Raw genomic sequence first — 14,081 nt, 5'->3', positions numbered from 1 at the left:
AAGAGGCAAACAAAAGAGACTCATGGGAATGTGTTGGGAGGGAAGAAACATCTTGTTTGGCATATGAGGAGGAGGCAATGAACGATGCAGTTGTAAAGGCCTTAAAATTGGCTTATTTAGTGGTGACTTTACTCTGAAGAGGTGATAGTAAGCAAGCTAGGCATTAAGTGCTAAGGGCCCAGTTGAGATTAAAAGAAACTTAATTTGTAGTGAGTGCAAGCTATATTATTTGTAAAAGAGGATTCAAGAGCAAGTCTGGTACGTGGGAGTGAGTGAGGACTGGTATTGGAGGATGAGTTTGACTTTAAAAGTGAATGATTCTGAATGAGGTCAAGAGCTTGGTTTGGGGATAAGTTGTCAGAATCAGTTTATAATTACTTTGGGGGGACAGCCTTGGATAATGGAAGTGTAACCAAAGGTCTGGACACAGGTGAGCTTTCAGAGAAAATAAACATGACATTGATTTCGAAAATTGTAGAAGCAAAAAAAACACTGAGGAGATTATGAAGGAGTCATTATGGGTTTATATGAGAACCTGTGTAATCTTTAACTAATTTCCATTTAATTTTTAGAATAAGATTGACTGATGGCAAAATGAGTGCTAGAACATAGCATATCTGAATTTTTTTCAAGACATTTGATGAGGTGTTTTCCAGATATGTAGGGTTAAATATTAAGTTGCAAAGCTTTGTCATGTCCTAAGGTAAAAAGCGAGACAGATTGGAGCAATGGATGGAAGGAATCTAGGCTAATGAAGTGGCTTTATTTTTGTTGAAAGTCCTGTACTGTGGCTCCAGATTCAACTGTTCGTTAAATTTGGTGCAGATGGCACTTAACAATAGTGCTTGTAGGGAAAAAGACAATAGGGACTTTGAGATCTCAGTGGGAATTGAGTATGATTTGATTTTCAGAAGTTAATTTACACAAAATTTAACACTACTGCAAAATAGTGTTAAAACAAGTATATTAAGTTAGTTTCTGTTTCTATCAAACTATGCAGATCAGATATTCTCACAGTTCTGTTGATTGGCCAAGTAGTTATGGTCTAGGCCAGTTTCTATGATCTGGATAAAATATAATGGCCATGGAAGGTTCCCAGAAGCAAGCCCCAATCCAAAGCAGTTTTCAAGCCTTTGATTGCCTCATACTTGATAATTCTCCACTAACTGAAGCAGGTCACATGACCAAGCTCAGATTATAGGGGTGGAGAAATATATTCCACTTCTTGATAGGAACTGTAAAATCATATTGAAAAGGAAAAAGATACATACAGGTTTGGGAGGAATTATTAGGGTTATTTTTGCCAAAAATCCAGGCTAGGTACATATTTAGATTCATGGCACTTAAACATTCAGAAGTGACTGTTTAGGTACCATGGTGATTTGTTAGTGAGTAGTGACATGTACTACTTGCCCTTAAGGACTTTAGGGTTTTGGAGGGGGCGTGCAGAATGGGGTATACAGTTAGAGTACAAGGCATTAAAAATAAGCAGTATAAAAGGGGCAAGCTAAAAGTTGCTAATACATAGAGTAAGCAGTAATTCTGTGTGAGAATTTTTCAGAAGGCTTCAGTAAGTAGTATTTGAATTAGGCCTTGAAGGATATATAGAGAATTTTTCTTTGTGGGTCTCGAGGTGCATTTTTCAGGTGGTTGGGAAAGCATGGCGCAGTATGAGAAAGCAAGTATTAAGACTAGGGTCCAGGTATTGATGGCTTGGAGCAGGGTTTTACTACCTTGGTACTATTGACATTTGGACCAGATTATTATTTGCTCTTGTGGGGAGCTGTCCTCTGCGTACTGGGATGTTCAACAGCATTCCTGGCTTCTGCCCAAGAGATAGTATCTCAATAGAGCTGTTTTGAAAAAACTGCACTATACTGTAGTTTATACAGCACTTTATCACACACTACTTTGTTTAATTTATTCCCCCCAAAAAACAGATTATTATAAAACCAGCAATTATAAATAGTAGCTCATTTGTTTGCTGAATTCTGAAAATAACCTAGTTGAAGGTTGAATTCTTGTTTTATAAATAGGAGGCTGAAGGGTACTGACAAGGGAGTGTATTTTAGGGAAAGGACTCAGGCTGGTGAGGGGAATTGTATGCAGATCGTAGAAGTAGAGAAGACCCAGGGACATGAGGGCTGTCTTTAATTGAAGAATTGATTCTTGCCCTGAGAGATAAAATTCTTAAGGCTAGTGAATGGCAATTGTAGGGAGATAAATTTAACATGAAGTACTTCTGAAGGTCTCACAGAACTTGTGCAGTTGGAGGGGGGAAGACCTTCACTCAGCAGGGTCTGTAAGAGGTTTGGTATGTGTGTAGATTGCATTTTGGGAAGTAAGTTTTCTTAGTATATTTCCTTCATTTTTTCCCCCCATAACGATGGGATTGAATGCTTTGTAATGAAAAATACACATGATAAAGAATGTAAGGTTCTTACCCCTTTTCAAGTTTGTTTAACTGTACTTGAGCAATAAACAAACTTCTTGTCATTTTTTGGAGAGAGTATTGAGGAATATTAATATTATCAGACTATATAGGAGTTTATTTGAAGTCAGGAGAAGAGGATTAAATATGAGTTAGATCTGTGCTCCATTATAGTGAGTTTTCTTTTTTTAAGATCACATATTATGAAGTATGAAGTATTTAGGAATTCTGAATTCATCAAATAAATGAGATAATATGTAATGCTGGAATGTGTGAAAATGCTATGGTGTAGTAGAGTAATTTTTTAAAAATGTAATTTTTTTTTGGTGGTGATATTGGTTAATAAAATCCAATAAGTAATTTTTACAGCTTTATTGTGATATAATTCACATACCACATAATTCACCCACTTAAAGTGTATAATCCTATGGGTTTCAGTGTGTTCGGAGTTTTGTAACCACCATCATTACTAATTCCAGAACGTTTTCATTACTCGAAAAAGAAACCCTGTACCCATTGTAGTCACTCCCCACTCCCACACCCCCAAAAGCCCCTAGCCCTAAGCAATCACTATATTCTGTCTACAGCTTTGCCTATGGAGGACATTTCATACAACTGGAATCATGCGATAAATGTGTGGTCTTTGGTGACTGGCTGCTTTCACTTAGCATAATGTTTTCAGTGTCATTCGTGTTGTGGCATGTATTAGTACTTTATTTCTTTATACCTGAATACCATTCCATTTTATGGACAGAACTACATTTTGTTTATTCATCAGTTGACATTTGGGTGGTTTTCACTTTTTGGCTGTTTTGACTAATGCCGCTATCAACATTTCATGTACAAGTTTTTGTGTAGACACTATGTTTTCATTTCTGTTGTATATACCTATGAGTGAAATAGCATGCTGAGTCATGTAACATTTTGAGGGACATCATGCTTTGCTTCTTCACCTGGAGAAATAGATACATAGGGATCTCATGTAGTACTACTGCATATTTAAGGGGAAGGGCTGTTCAGGAGAGTATTTTATAAAAAGCTTCTCCTCGTTTAAGAATTAGTTGTATAGTGGAGAGCATGTAGGATTTTGAGCCATTAGATTTGGGTTGCATTCTTTGACTCGAGTCTTAATTTTCTTAACTTTAAAATGGGAATAACTACTAAATAATAAAGGGTTATATTGAGGCCCAAAGAGGAATTAGTTTTGGTAAAGAACCCATTTCTCATATTACAAAAGTTATTTAGAAACATATAGAATAGATGGATTTTTTTTTTTTTTTAAATGCCTACAGCACCTGGTCTTCCCAGGTGGTCTCCCATCCAAGTCCTAACCGGGCCCGACCCTGCTTAGCTTCTGAGATCAGACGAGATTGGACATATTCGGGGTGGCATGGCTGTAGATGATACTTTCTTAATAAGGTTGAGAAATATCTTTTAAATCAAGGGGAATATTTAATAACACTGGAAATATCCCATTAAGTTAAAACAAAACGAAGATGCTTATTATAAGTGTTACTAACATTGTCTTTGTTCATGCAGTAAGAGCTGATACAAGTATAAGAAGTATAACAATGAGAAAAGACAAAGTGATACTTGGAAACTAAGATTATGTAGGGTAGTGGTCCCCAACCTTTTTGGCATCAGGAACCGGTGCTCCTATGAGAATAATGCCTGATGATCTGAGGTGGAGCTGAGGCAGTGATGCTAGTGCTGGGGAGCGGCTCTAAATACAGATGAAGCTCTGCTCACTTGCTACTCGTCTCCTGCTGTGCAGCCCAGTTCCTGACAGGCCACAAACCAATAGCAGTCTGTGGCCCTGGGGGTTGGGGACCCTTCCCTTATAGGGTAGTTGTGAAAAGAACCTAGGACTCATGGTTGTCAGAGAAACACAGGTTCTCAGCCGGATCTCATTTCTGAGACCTTAAGCTTGACCCTGAATATGCCATGGAAGTTTGATGACTCTTCTAGGATGTTCTTCTTCCTGGAATGTTTCCCTTCCACAGTTTTTATCCAGGGTGATTGCTGCTGGATTTAAAACAAACAAACAAACAAAAAACCCCAGCTAAAGTTGTTACTTCCTAATTAAAATATTCTTTTAAGCTTTCACAGGCAGTTGTTCCTCTTCCTGGAATGTTTCCCTTCCACAGTTTTTATCCAGGGTGATTGCTGCTGGATTTAAAACAAACAAAACAAAAAAACAGCTGAATTTGTTACTTCCTAATTAAAATATTCTTTAAGCTTTCACAGGAAGTTTTGCTACCTTAAGAACGTCTGTGACTGATTTTCTAATGTGAATAAACTTGGGTCTCTTCATGGACTAAGTATCTTGAGGATATCTCACTAAGTCTTGTATCTTTGGCACAATGTGGCGCAAGGTGATACATGCTAGATGTTCAGTGAATGCTTGATGAATTACCTGATAAGGAGTGGCCTTTAAGTATATTTTCCTTGTCATCACACCTTGTGGGACATACTACATCAAGTTTTCTATAATGTGTTGGAGGTCCCCAAGACTATCCCTGCAGATTTAATGATTTGCTAGGACTCAGCATAAAGTCACACGTGTGGCTATAATTTATTCCAGTGAAAGGATACAGGGGAAAAGTGCTTGGGATGAAGATTGGAGTATACCGAGCACAAGCTTTGGTGATCCTCTCAGTGGAGTCATAAGGGATATGTGTGAAATGTTGTCTGCCAACGAAGCACTTTAGAGACTCATTGCCCAAGGGTTTTATTGGAGCTGGTCACATAGGCACTTTCTGCCTAGCACATAGCAAAATTCAAGACTCCTAGAAGGAAAACAAGTGTTTAGCATAAACCACATTATTTGCACAGTTTAGAGACAGCCATTCGAATGGTGGGAACCTATCTAAAATCCAAGTTCTCAGATGCCAGCCAAGGGTCAATTTTGTAAGCAGACCTTTCTAAAGATAGCACTTGAGCCTGTTTTGTTAACTCTTCTGCTTGGAAAAGGTTAAGGCATTTTACTCAGATATCGAAGACACAGCTTCAGATTCTTTTCCCAAAAATTTAGTTTACTTAGTAGACAAGTCATCTCTAGAATACATGATTAATTATATTCAAGCGGAATAGTGTCACATTTATTTACAGTGGTTTATTCCACTGCCTATACAGTATATAGACACCATGATATGCATATTGATGCCTATCTTCTACCTTGTCATCTTATTCTGTTTTTAGTGTCACTAAAAGTGACATATAACAGTCACTGCATTTACCTTTTCCTTGGCCCTTTGGCCCTTTCAGGTGATAGTATTCTAGGACAAAAAAAATGCACAAAAGAACCAAATGTCATACCTAATGTCTACTAGCTTTTTGTTTTTAAACTATCTAAAAAATAGATTTAGGTTCACAGCGAAGTTGAGCGGAAAGCCCAGAGTTCCCATATATATATACTCCCTGTCCTCACCCCCAGAGCCTCCCCTGCTATCAGCATCCCAGAGTGGTATGTTTATAATCTGTGTACCTACATTTTCATGTCATCACCCAAAAATTTCTCTTATCTTAGTTTTTAGATATGAACATCAGTTCTTCGTGGAGATTTTCAGCTTTATTAAATCAGGGTTTTAAGTTTACCACCCTGTTACTTTGTAACATTTCACAAGATTGTGCAAGGTAGAAATACATTAAAACATTTGACGTTGCATTCATTACAATTTAAGATTCTTGATAGATAAGTTGAAAAATTTGTGAATGACTTGGTGCTTTAAGACTTAGGGTCAGAAAGTCATCTAAATAGCTTTCCAAGAATCTCAAGGGTTGCTAATCTTAAGTAGAAAAGATTTTTCTCAGGGGAGAACAGTTAACAGTGATTAATTAAGGTCTAGTTCCTTAGCAACTGAGATTTGGGAAATTCTGTTTCTTAAACTGTTGGTGAAAAGAACAGATTTTTCTAACCTTTTTACTCAGCTCTTTATCTTCAACTTACTGAAAGAAATTTGAACTGGAGCTAGTATCATAGAATCTGAGAGCAACCTCAATTTTGTTTTTTAGCAGAACATGCAACGCTGGAAGATAGAAACTTTCTACATTTTCCAGTACCCGTGACAGTAAATTTGGGGGACAGTATTTACAAATGTTGCATTCTTAGAAACAATTCAGTTATATTTTGAAAAACATTGCCTCTCTTCCCAAATGATGCACATCTCACATCTTCCCACACTGAATAGTTATTCTTTTTGGATAGTATGGGAATAAATCTTTTGTCTCTTTAAAAAATTATCTTTTGATCTTTAAAAGTAGTATGCTTGGGATTTCTATTTTAATGTAAAAGTTACAGATTCATACAAGTCATTTTGATCTTAAAGATTTTTAAAAATTCTGATTTAAGGTTTTTAGAGGAACTTTCCTTTGAGCAGACTTTTTAGAGTTAAAGACTTTTCCCTCTAACTTAGTTTTTCAGTGGCAGAGAACATCTGGATATGTTCCAAATGTGGTTGAGTTACTATATCTAAAGGTGATTCTGGTATTTCATAATCCAAGGCAACTAGACAAACTTTAGATAAAAGCACAGATTTCTACCTTTGGGCTCTGCAGTTGAATTTCATTTGCAGCAGGGGACCTAATATATATAGCATACTAGTGAGGTAATTTGAGCTTTAAATAGTTACTGGCTCTTGAAATAAGGACAGCATGATTTAGGGGAAAGGCCAGAACTCTATCTCAATGGCCTTAAGCACTTTGGCTGCTTCTTGCATGGGAGACAGTTAATCAGGTTGCACTAAAGTCACCTAGCACATTCAGTGAATATAGGCTAGTCCTGTGGTATGTGTGCCCAGGGCCTAAATGTTTGAACGCCATTCTAGGGGTTTTTCTAGCTATATGATACTAAAGTATGGGAAAGAAGTGATGTAGGTAAGGAAGTTTCGGCTTAGAATAGAGACCAGGATGAAGTGGAGAAGAGATACTTGATTTAGAAAGATGTAGAATTTAGTAGAGGCTTCCTAGGTGAGAATTAAAATGAAGAAAAATTAATTAAAGTATTTATATCTCTATAGCACTTTATTGTGTCAGGAGCACTTATATCATTTGACTGATATATCCTTATAAATAACCTTGTGAAAGAAGCAGAAATCTGTTTCTGCTTGCTCCCGAGGTCACTTAGTAAATGGTGGGACTGGGAAAACCCTAGTCTCTGGGTTATTTGAATATATATCAGGAATCAACAGGAATGACAGTGGTTTAAGGGCCGAGAAGAGTGTTTCCAAACCCTAGACTATATAAAGAATTGGATATGAAATGATAAGCCCCCTTATTCAGGAGAAGTGGTATTTCTACAGAAAGATGGGGTAAGAGGTCATGGAGCAGAAAGTACTTCTGTCCTGGTTTCCTTCTGCTCTGAAGTCCAGTATACAAAACCATGGTCTCCCACTCTGTGGATCTGTTGCACTTAGGTCATGTCTGGTAGAGGTACTGCTGTTCTTTAGTGTTACAATGGAGAATCCATAATGCATAGTAAAAAGTAAACATAAAAACTACTTGATTAGTTTAGAAAATATTTAAATATATTATTTGCTGGAAATTGTGAGAATAAGTAAGCAACTCTAAATCTTAGAATGAGTTGCTTACGATAAACTGATAAGCACCATTTGCGTTACATTCTATTTAATTATCTCTGAGAGCTACTATTTAAATTATACAACCAGTTTCAGTAAGCATAACTGTACCCCCTTTATCAAAGTGGAATACATACTGAATGTAAATGATTTAGTCTCTTGATATCCCAGTATGGGATATGGTATCCATAGTTTACCATATCTTTTTAGATTATATCTCCCACTTCACATCCGTAAGTAATATAATGTTATATAGATACTATGTTTGATCTACACTGGAAACTGAGAACTAGAAAATAGCCAGTTTAACTAGGGAATGAGAAGGAGGAGAGATGGGAAAGATTTGATATAGGAGCCATTCATATTAACTTGGTTTTTGACATTTGTATTAGTCAGGCAGGAACACTGGAAAATATTCTAGGCAGGGGCAGAAGTATGAAGTTGTTTGCAATTAACCTGTTATGATTAGAGCACAGGGACATGAGGTTGAGGCAAGGGAACCAGCTAGTCTGTGTAAGTCTTAGGGAATGATCTGGGATTCATAATGTGACTCAGCCACTGAGGTAGTATATACCAGTTTGGATATGATAGTTAACTAGACAAATAAAAAATGTGACCAGAATAGGAATAAAAAGTAAGAGCTCTATCCTTGTAAGATTTTTTGTTTACGTGATTGTAAGATGCTTAATAGCATATAGATGACTCTGGTATCAATAGAAATCAGGTAATAAAAATTAAATTGTAGTGTTAGTGACTTAATTTATTATAAGCTGTTGTTTGGTAGTCATAAAAATATAGAACTGTTGTACCATTGCTTTAATTTCCTCAAGGTGATGAGTCTTTGGGATGATGAAGACCCTTTAGAAATGCCCATATTGAAAGAAACATTAATTTCTATTGGCCACCTCAGCTCAGAAGTACTTTGCTCTACCTCTCTATTCTTTTGTATTGCTGATTCTGTTCCTGCAAAACAGTGCGACAAATATGTGTTCTCCATCTTGCTAAAATATCTCAGTGGTCATACTTAGTCCCATGTCCCCAATTTTGACTTCTTTTCTGTGGTTTGTAATTTTTATGATCTTAACACAAGAGCAGAAAAGCCTCCTTTTTTCTAAGTCAACTGTAAGTTGACTTAGTATATTCTCACCCAATACTCAAAATGTGCTTACTCAAAAGGGATGACACTGAAGTTTAGTAGACATGGCAAGATTAGGAGGAAGCTATCATTCTGTTCCTTAAAAAAAAAACTGTTGAGGTACATAAGCTATCTGTACTTAAAATCCCTAGGATTGGTGTGTATGTAATGTTACATGAGAGAACTGTTGACCTTTTGCAATTTAGATCAAAATTTGATTTGTCATCTTATAGCTAGATTTGATAGTTCCTTCATGGAACAGCTATGATAAGTGTGTGCCCTTTTCTAGGGAAGAAGCAGGAGTTCAGGCACCATCCGTCCAGCTGTGATATTTTTTTTTCTTCTTTCCTGTTGTTCCATCTACCTTCATCCCCCTTCCATATACCCACACCACAGCCTAACTGCTCTTTGTCTGTTAATAACTTTAAATAACTGATAGGTCCATTTGTGGTTTAGTGGCCTAAAGATAGGATTAACACAACTGACATGGTCTATACCATAACAACTCTTAAATTTTTCCTCCTAATAGGTGACAGAGCTGAATGAGCCACTGTCTAACGAAGAAAGAAACCTTCTTTCCGTGGCCTACAAGAATGTAGTTGGGGCACGCCGTTCTTCCTGGAGGGTCATTAGTAGCATCGAGCAGAAGACATCTGCAGATGGTAATGAGAAGAAGATAGAGATGGTCCGTGCTTACCGTGAAAAAATAGAGAAGGAGTTAGAAGCGGTATGTCAGGATGTGCTGAGCCTGCTGGATAACTACCTGATCAAGAATTGCAGTGAGACCCAGTACGAGAGCAAAGTGTTTTACCTGAAGATGAAAGGGGACTATTATCGCTACCTGGCTGAAGTAGCCACTGGAGAGAAAAGGGCGACTGTGGTGGAATCATCTGAGAAGGCCTATAGCGAAGCCCATGAGATCAGCAAGGAGCACATGCAGCCTACTCACCCCATTAGATTAGGCCTGGCTCTTAACTACTCCGTTTTCTACTATGAGATCCAGAATGCCCCGGAGCAAGCATGCCACTTGGCCAAGACCGCCTTCGATGATGCCATTGCCGAGCTCGACACTCTCAATGAGGACTCCTACAAGGACTCCACTCTCATCATGCAGCTCCTCCGCGACAACCTAACGCTCTGGACAAGCGATCAGCAAGATGACGATGGTGGAGAAGGCAACAATTAAGGCCCCCAGGTGGACTGGCAGCGCACGCTGATGCTACTACTGCAGTCTTTATTTTTTTCCCATGAGTTGGGGGTCGGGTGGGGGAGGGAAAAGGAGGGATGACCTTCCTAGGGAGAAACCCACGACCTGTCATGTCTTTGATCGCCTCTTTGACATTTTTGCCAAAATACCACTAGTGGAAAGTCAGGCTAGCTGTGCTGGTATTGGAATAGCAGCCTCACACCGGCATATGGACTGTTCTGTAGATTAATGCAAGTGGAGCTGTCTTTAATTTAACTTATTGCTAGATAATAAGGTTTTAAGATGAAAAGAAAACTTCAGTGGAATGGCCCTCATTCAATAAGTTCTGTGGTTCCAGTAAGGATTTTTATGTACATATGCTCTTGTCTTAAGTTTTGGGTACTTTCTATCTCATCTGTTTTAGCTGTGCATTTTTTTCAGAGTGTACTCTACCAAACATGGAATAGTTTAAATCCCAAACTGACAGACTTAGAACATAAGGTATATTTATCCTTATGGTTTAGGCCTTGCTAGTTTTCTGGTCTCTGATTAGTTGACAGTATTAACACTAAATTTCAGTTTACAGTATTTCTACATTACAGCCATATGTGACATCAAGCCATTGATTGTGCGTTTTCCTTTGCTAGTTATTTTGGCTTTACATCCTAATTCAGCCTTATCTAGGTTGGTTTTCTGTCTCCTAGGCCAAAAGCTTTGCCTGAGGAGCATCAAAGCTATTTTAGGTTTTGGTTAATAGGTGCTTGGCAGGTGGCTGTGGGAATTTTGTCTCTTTCCTTTAAAACTTAAACCTACCACAAAAATTATTAATCTCTTTAATAGAAACGTTAAACACCACAAAAATAGAGAAAATTCAGGTCTGTATGTCATTTACTGTGTTGATATTTTCAGAGAAATCCTGATTTGTTAAGCTGCCACAGCTCCTTCCTCAGGGATTACACTGCCATTTCACTCTTCACCGAGTCTTCTGCACTGTACCTTATGCTGATTGCCACTCAGTTGAGATGTAGAAGCTGGATGGTCATTTTAAGAGTTTGTGGTTCAGTGTGTGAAGATTCAGGTGCCGGAAGCTTACTGGTAGAAAAATCCAAAAGGAAGAGCTCTATTCATAAACATTCTGTCCAATTTCAGGAGCCTTGTAAGTGTGTCAGTTTTCCTCCCTGAAAACACTCCCCAAGTAATTGTTATAGGAAAACAAACTAAAATCATTACCAGATAATAAATACTTAACTCCTATTTGACCAAAACTTTCTCTATGTATTTTTTCTCTTTAATGAAAGCGTAGAAATCGGAGATTTATTTCTCTCTTGTGTAATCAGTGCATGTTTCAGAATTGCAAGAAACCACATTTCTATTTCCACAAATTTGTTTTCGGTTAGCCTTAGGTCCTTCATTCTCATTTTGGATAAATCTGTCTGAAAACATGATCTGTTGTATGTGTGTTCAGCCTTTTTTATAAGATCAGTAACAGTATGAACTCCTGAGATAGGTAATGATACCTGACTTGTTTTGTCTGTTTTATTTAGGCAAGGAAAGGTATGAGTAATAATAATTAAGGAAAAACTGACGTTTGCTTTTACTTATATAAAAATCGAGCTTCCAATTATGAAATGAATACATTTAACAGGATCCAGATGACAGTGAAGATAGAATGGTGATGATACTCTGTAACATTGCACAGTTTACCCAGCATGACTTTCCTTGGAAGGTCCCCTTCCTATACTAGAGCAAAACCCTACCAGAAGAACTAATAGAAGAAAGCTTTACAACTTTTGTGCTATTATAGCGCCCTAAAGTCATTGCCATGGATGGGAAAAGATTTGGGGCAGTAGGTGGGGCTTTCCTTAATTTATCTTCATGTCCGGTGAGCAGTGTCGTGTCTGTCCTTGTAGCATTTGGAAATGATTTACTGGAATTACAAAACCTATTTTTCTTTTAAATTTCAGCTTTGGCTCTGGCTGCTTTTTATAATAATGCAAGATCAAATCATACCTGAGGGCTAAAAATGAAGAGAAGGAATAGGAGACTTGATATTTTAAGCAGCTTGAATGGTTTCTTTTCTTTTCTTTATTTTTAAAGAAATGCATTTGCCTATGATACTGTCTCTCCAGTGAAATGATTACTCCTCCATTACTCTATTGATACAATATTGTGCATGCTAGTGTTGTATTTCTATACAGTAGCTTGAAATTTATTAACTTATACTGTAGGTGTTATGTATTCCTATGACAAAAAATTAAGTCTTCAAATTTTTTAAAGTTTTTTTAATTTAATTTTTCCTTTTGGGGGTTAAAGTTTGCTCTACCAAATAGTGATTGTAACCAATTGATCTGTTTTGGATGTTGCTATAGTGACATGCAGTTATATATTTTGTTTTTAAGGGGTGGGGGGAGCAAAAGAAACACCAGTGTTAGCTTAATCTTAATGTCTGGTGTTTGTCATGGTGAAATTATAACTATTACAGTGTAGGAGAACAATGAATATGTTCTCTGAATGAGCCTTTGTGCTTTTTGTCATGTTATGCAGTGAACTATTTTTAAGGTCTAATCGGTGATTATTTTTCCAACTCCGTGTTTCTCTAAGGAATTATTTCACACACGGACCATTCTTAGCAGTTTTCCTCAGTGATGGAATATCATGAATGTGAGTCATTATGTAGCTGTCGTACATTGAGCAAAATAAACTTACAGATCTGATGTCAGTGCAACATACTTTTATTTAATGGGTTTAATTTTTCCCTCCCCTTTTCCCACTCAAAATACGAGGTTGGATTGGGGGGAAGAGTCAAAACAGTATATACTGCAAAGGTTTACTGACCTTGAAAAATAATTGCAAATTTTGGGCCTTCATTGTTTCTCTTACAGAGTGAGTACCTTCAAGTAGATCTTTGAAGGTGGGGTACAATTTGTGAGAAATGCAAGAACCTTACTTTGAATCATGGCTTCTTTTGATCTTTGGTCAAATTACTAAACTTCTGAGTATTGGATTGGAGGGGGTATAGATCTAAGTGAAAATTGGGTCATGTGCCTGGTTTAGTATCTCTCAGGTACTCAGCATTGTTAGATATCTTGTTACATGTTAGAGGAAATGATTCTTTGCACTTAAAAATATTTATAAATATACCGTCTTGGGTTTTTTGGTCCTTCTAAGGTGGTCAGCAGCCTTAGTTGATGTGGACCAAACTCTCAACAGGAGCCTGCTGTTGCTGATAGCAGCTGTTAGAATGTGTCCACCACCTGAATCACATCCCTGGATTTGTGGAGTTTTCTGCCATGACCAGCTGTGAGAAGGGATTTGTCTGCAGGAAGGAATGCCAGGGCAAAGGCTTTCCTCCATCAGCTTGGGTGTGCCCCAGCAAAGGGTGGGGAAAGGGTAGGCGGGCACTGGTTCACACAGTGGAAGAAGATGGTCTTTTAATTTGAGAAATTTTAATTCACATTTTAGGAATAACATGTGCATGACTAGGTTTTTTGCCTGTGTACTGAATGAATTCACCTTTGTTGGCTCATTGATCATTCAGAAACGCTCTGAGGGTAGAGATAGAAGTGACCCATGTGCCTAAATAAAATCCCACAACTCACTGATAAACCCGCATTGGAGCCAGCCCCAATCTTTGGCCCTCCTGAGCTTTGCCTACTAATACCAGGCTGCTTCTGCTCAGCTAGGAGACTAAGAAACTGCAGTAGCCAACATTCAGAGGTGTCGACTGAGCTCTTTTAATGTGGGAGTTACTGA

At 37.7% G+C, this 14,081-nt stretch overlaps 1 protein-coding gene and 1 pseudogene across 1 annotated transcript in view; one reads left to right on the top strand and one right to left on the bottom strand.

Moving 5' to 3' along the window:
- The window catches only part of YWHAG (tyrosine 3-monooxygenase/tryptophan 5-monooxygenase activation protein gamma), a 23,323-nt gene extending 10,270 nt beyond the window's left edge, over positions 1–13,053 (top strand). The window contains exon 2 of the mRNA XM_011371551.2: positions 9,672–13,053. Coding sequence (XP_011369853.1) covers positions 9,672–10,328 — 657 coding nt within the window. The 3' untranslated portion in view covers positions 10,329–13,053. The remainder of the gene's footprint in view (positions 1–9,671) is intronic.
- Positions 3,715–3,833, bottom strand: LOC111746571 (annotated as a pseudogene).
- Positions 13,054–14,081: the final 1,028 nt, after the last annotated feature.

The sequence above is a fragment of the Pteropus vampyrus genome, unplaced genomic scaffold, assembly GCF_000151845.1.
Source record: "Pteropus vampyrus isolate Shadow unplaced genomic scaffold, Pvam_2.0 Scaffold193, whole genome shotgun sequence".
NCBI lineage: Eukaryota > Metazoa > Chordata > Mammalia > Chiroptera > Pteropodidae > Pteropus > Pteropus vampyrus.
The sequence above is the reverse complement of the archived record's forward strand: the minus strand, read 5'-3'. Positions and strand labels throughout refer to the sequence as shown.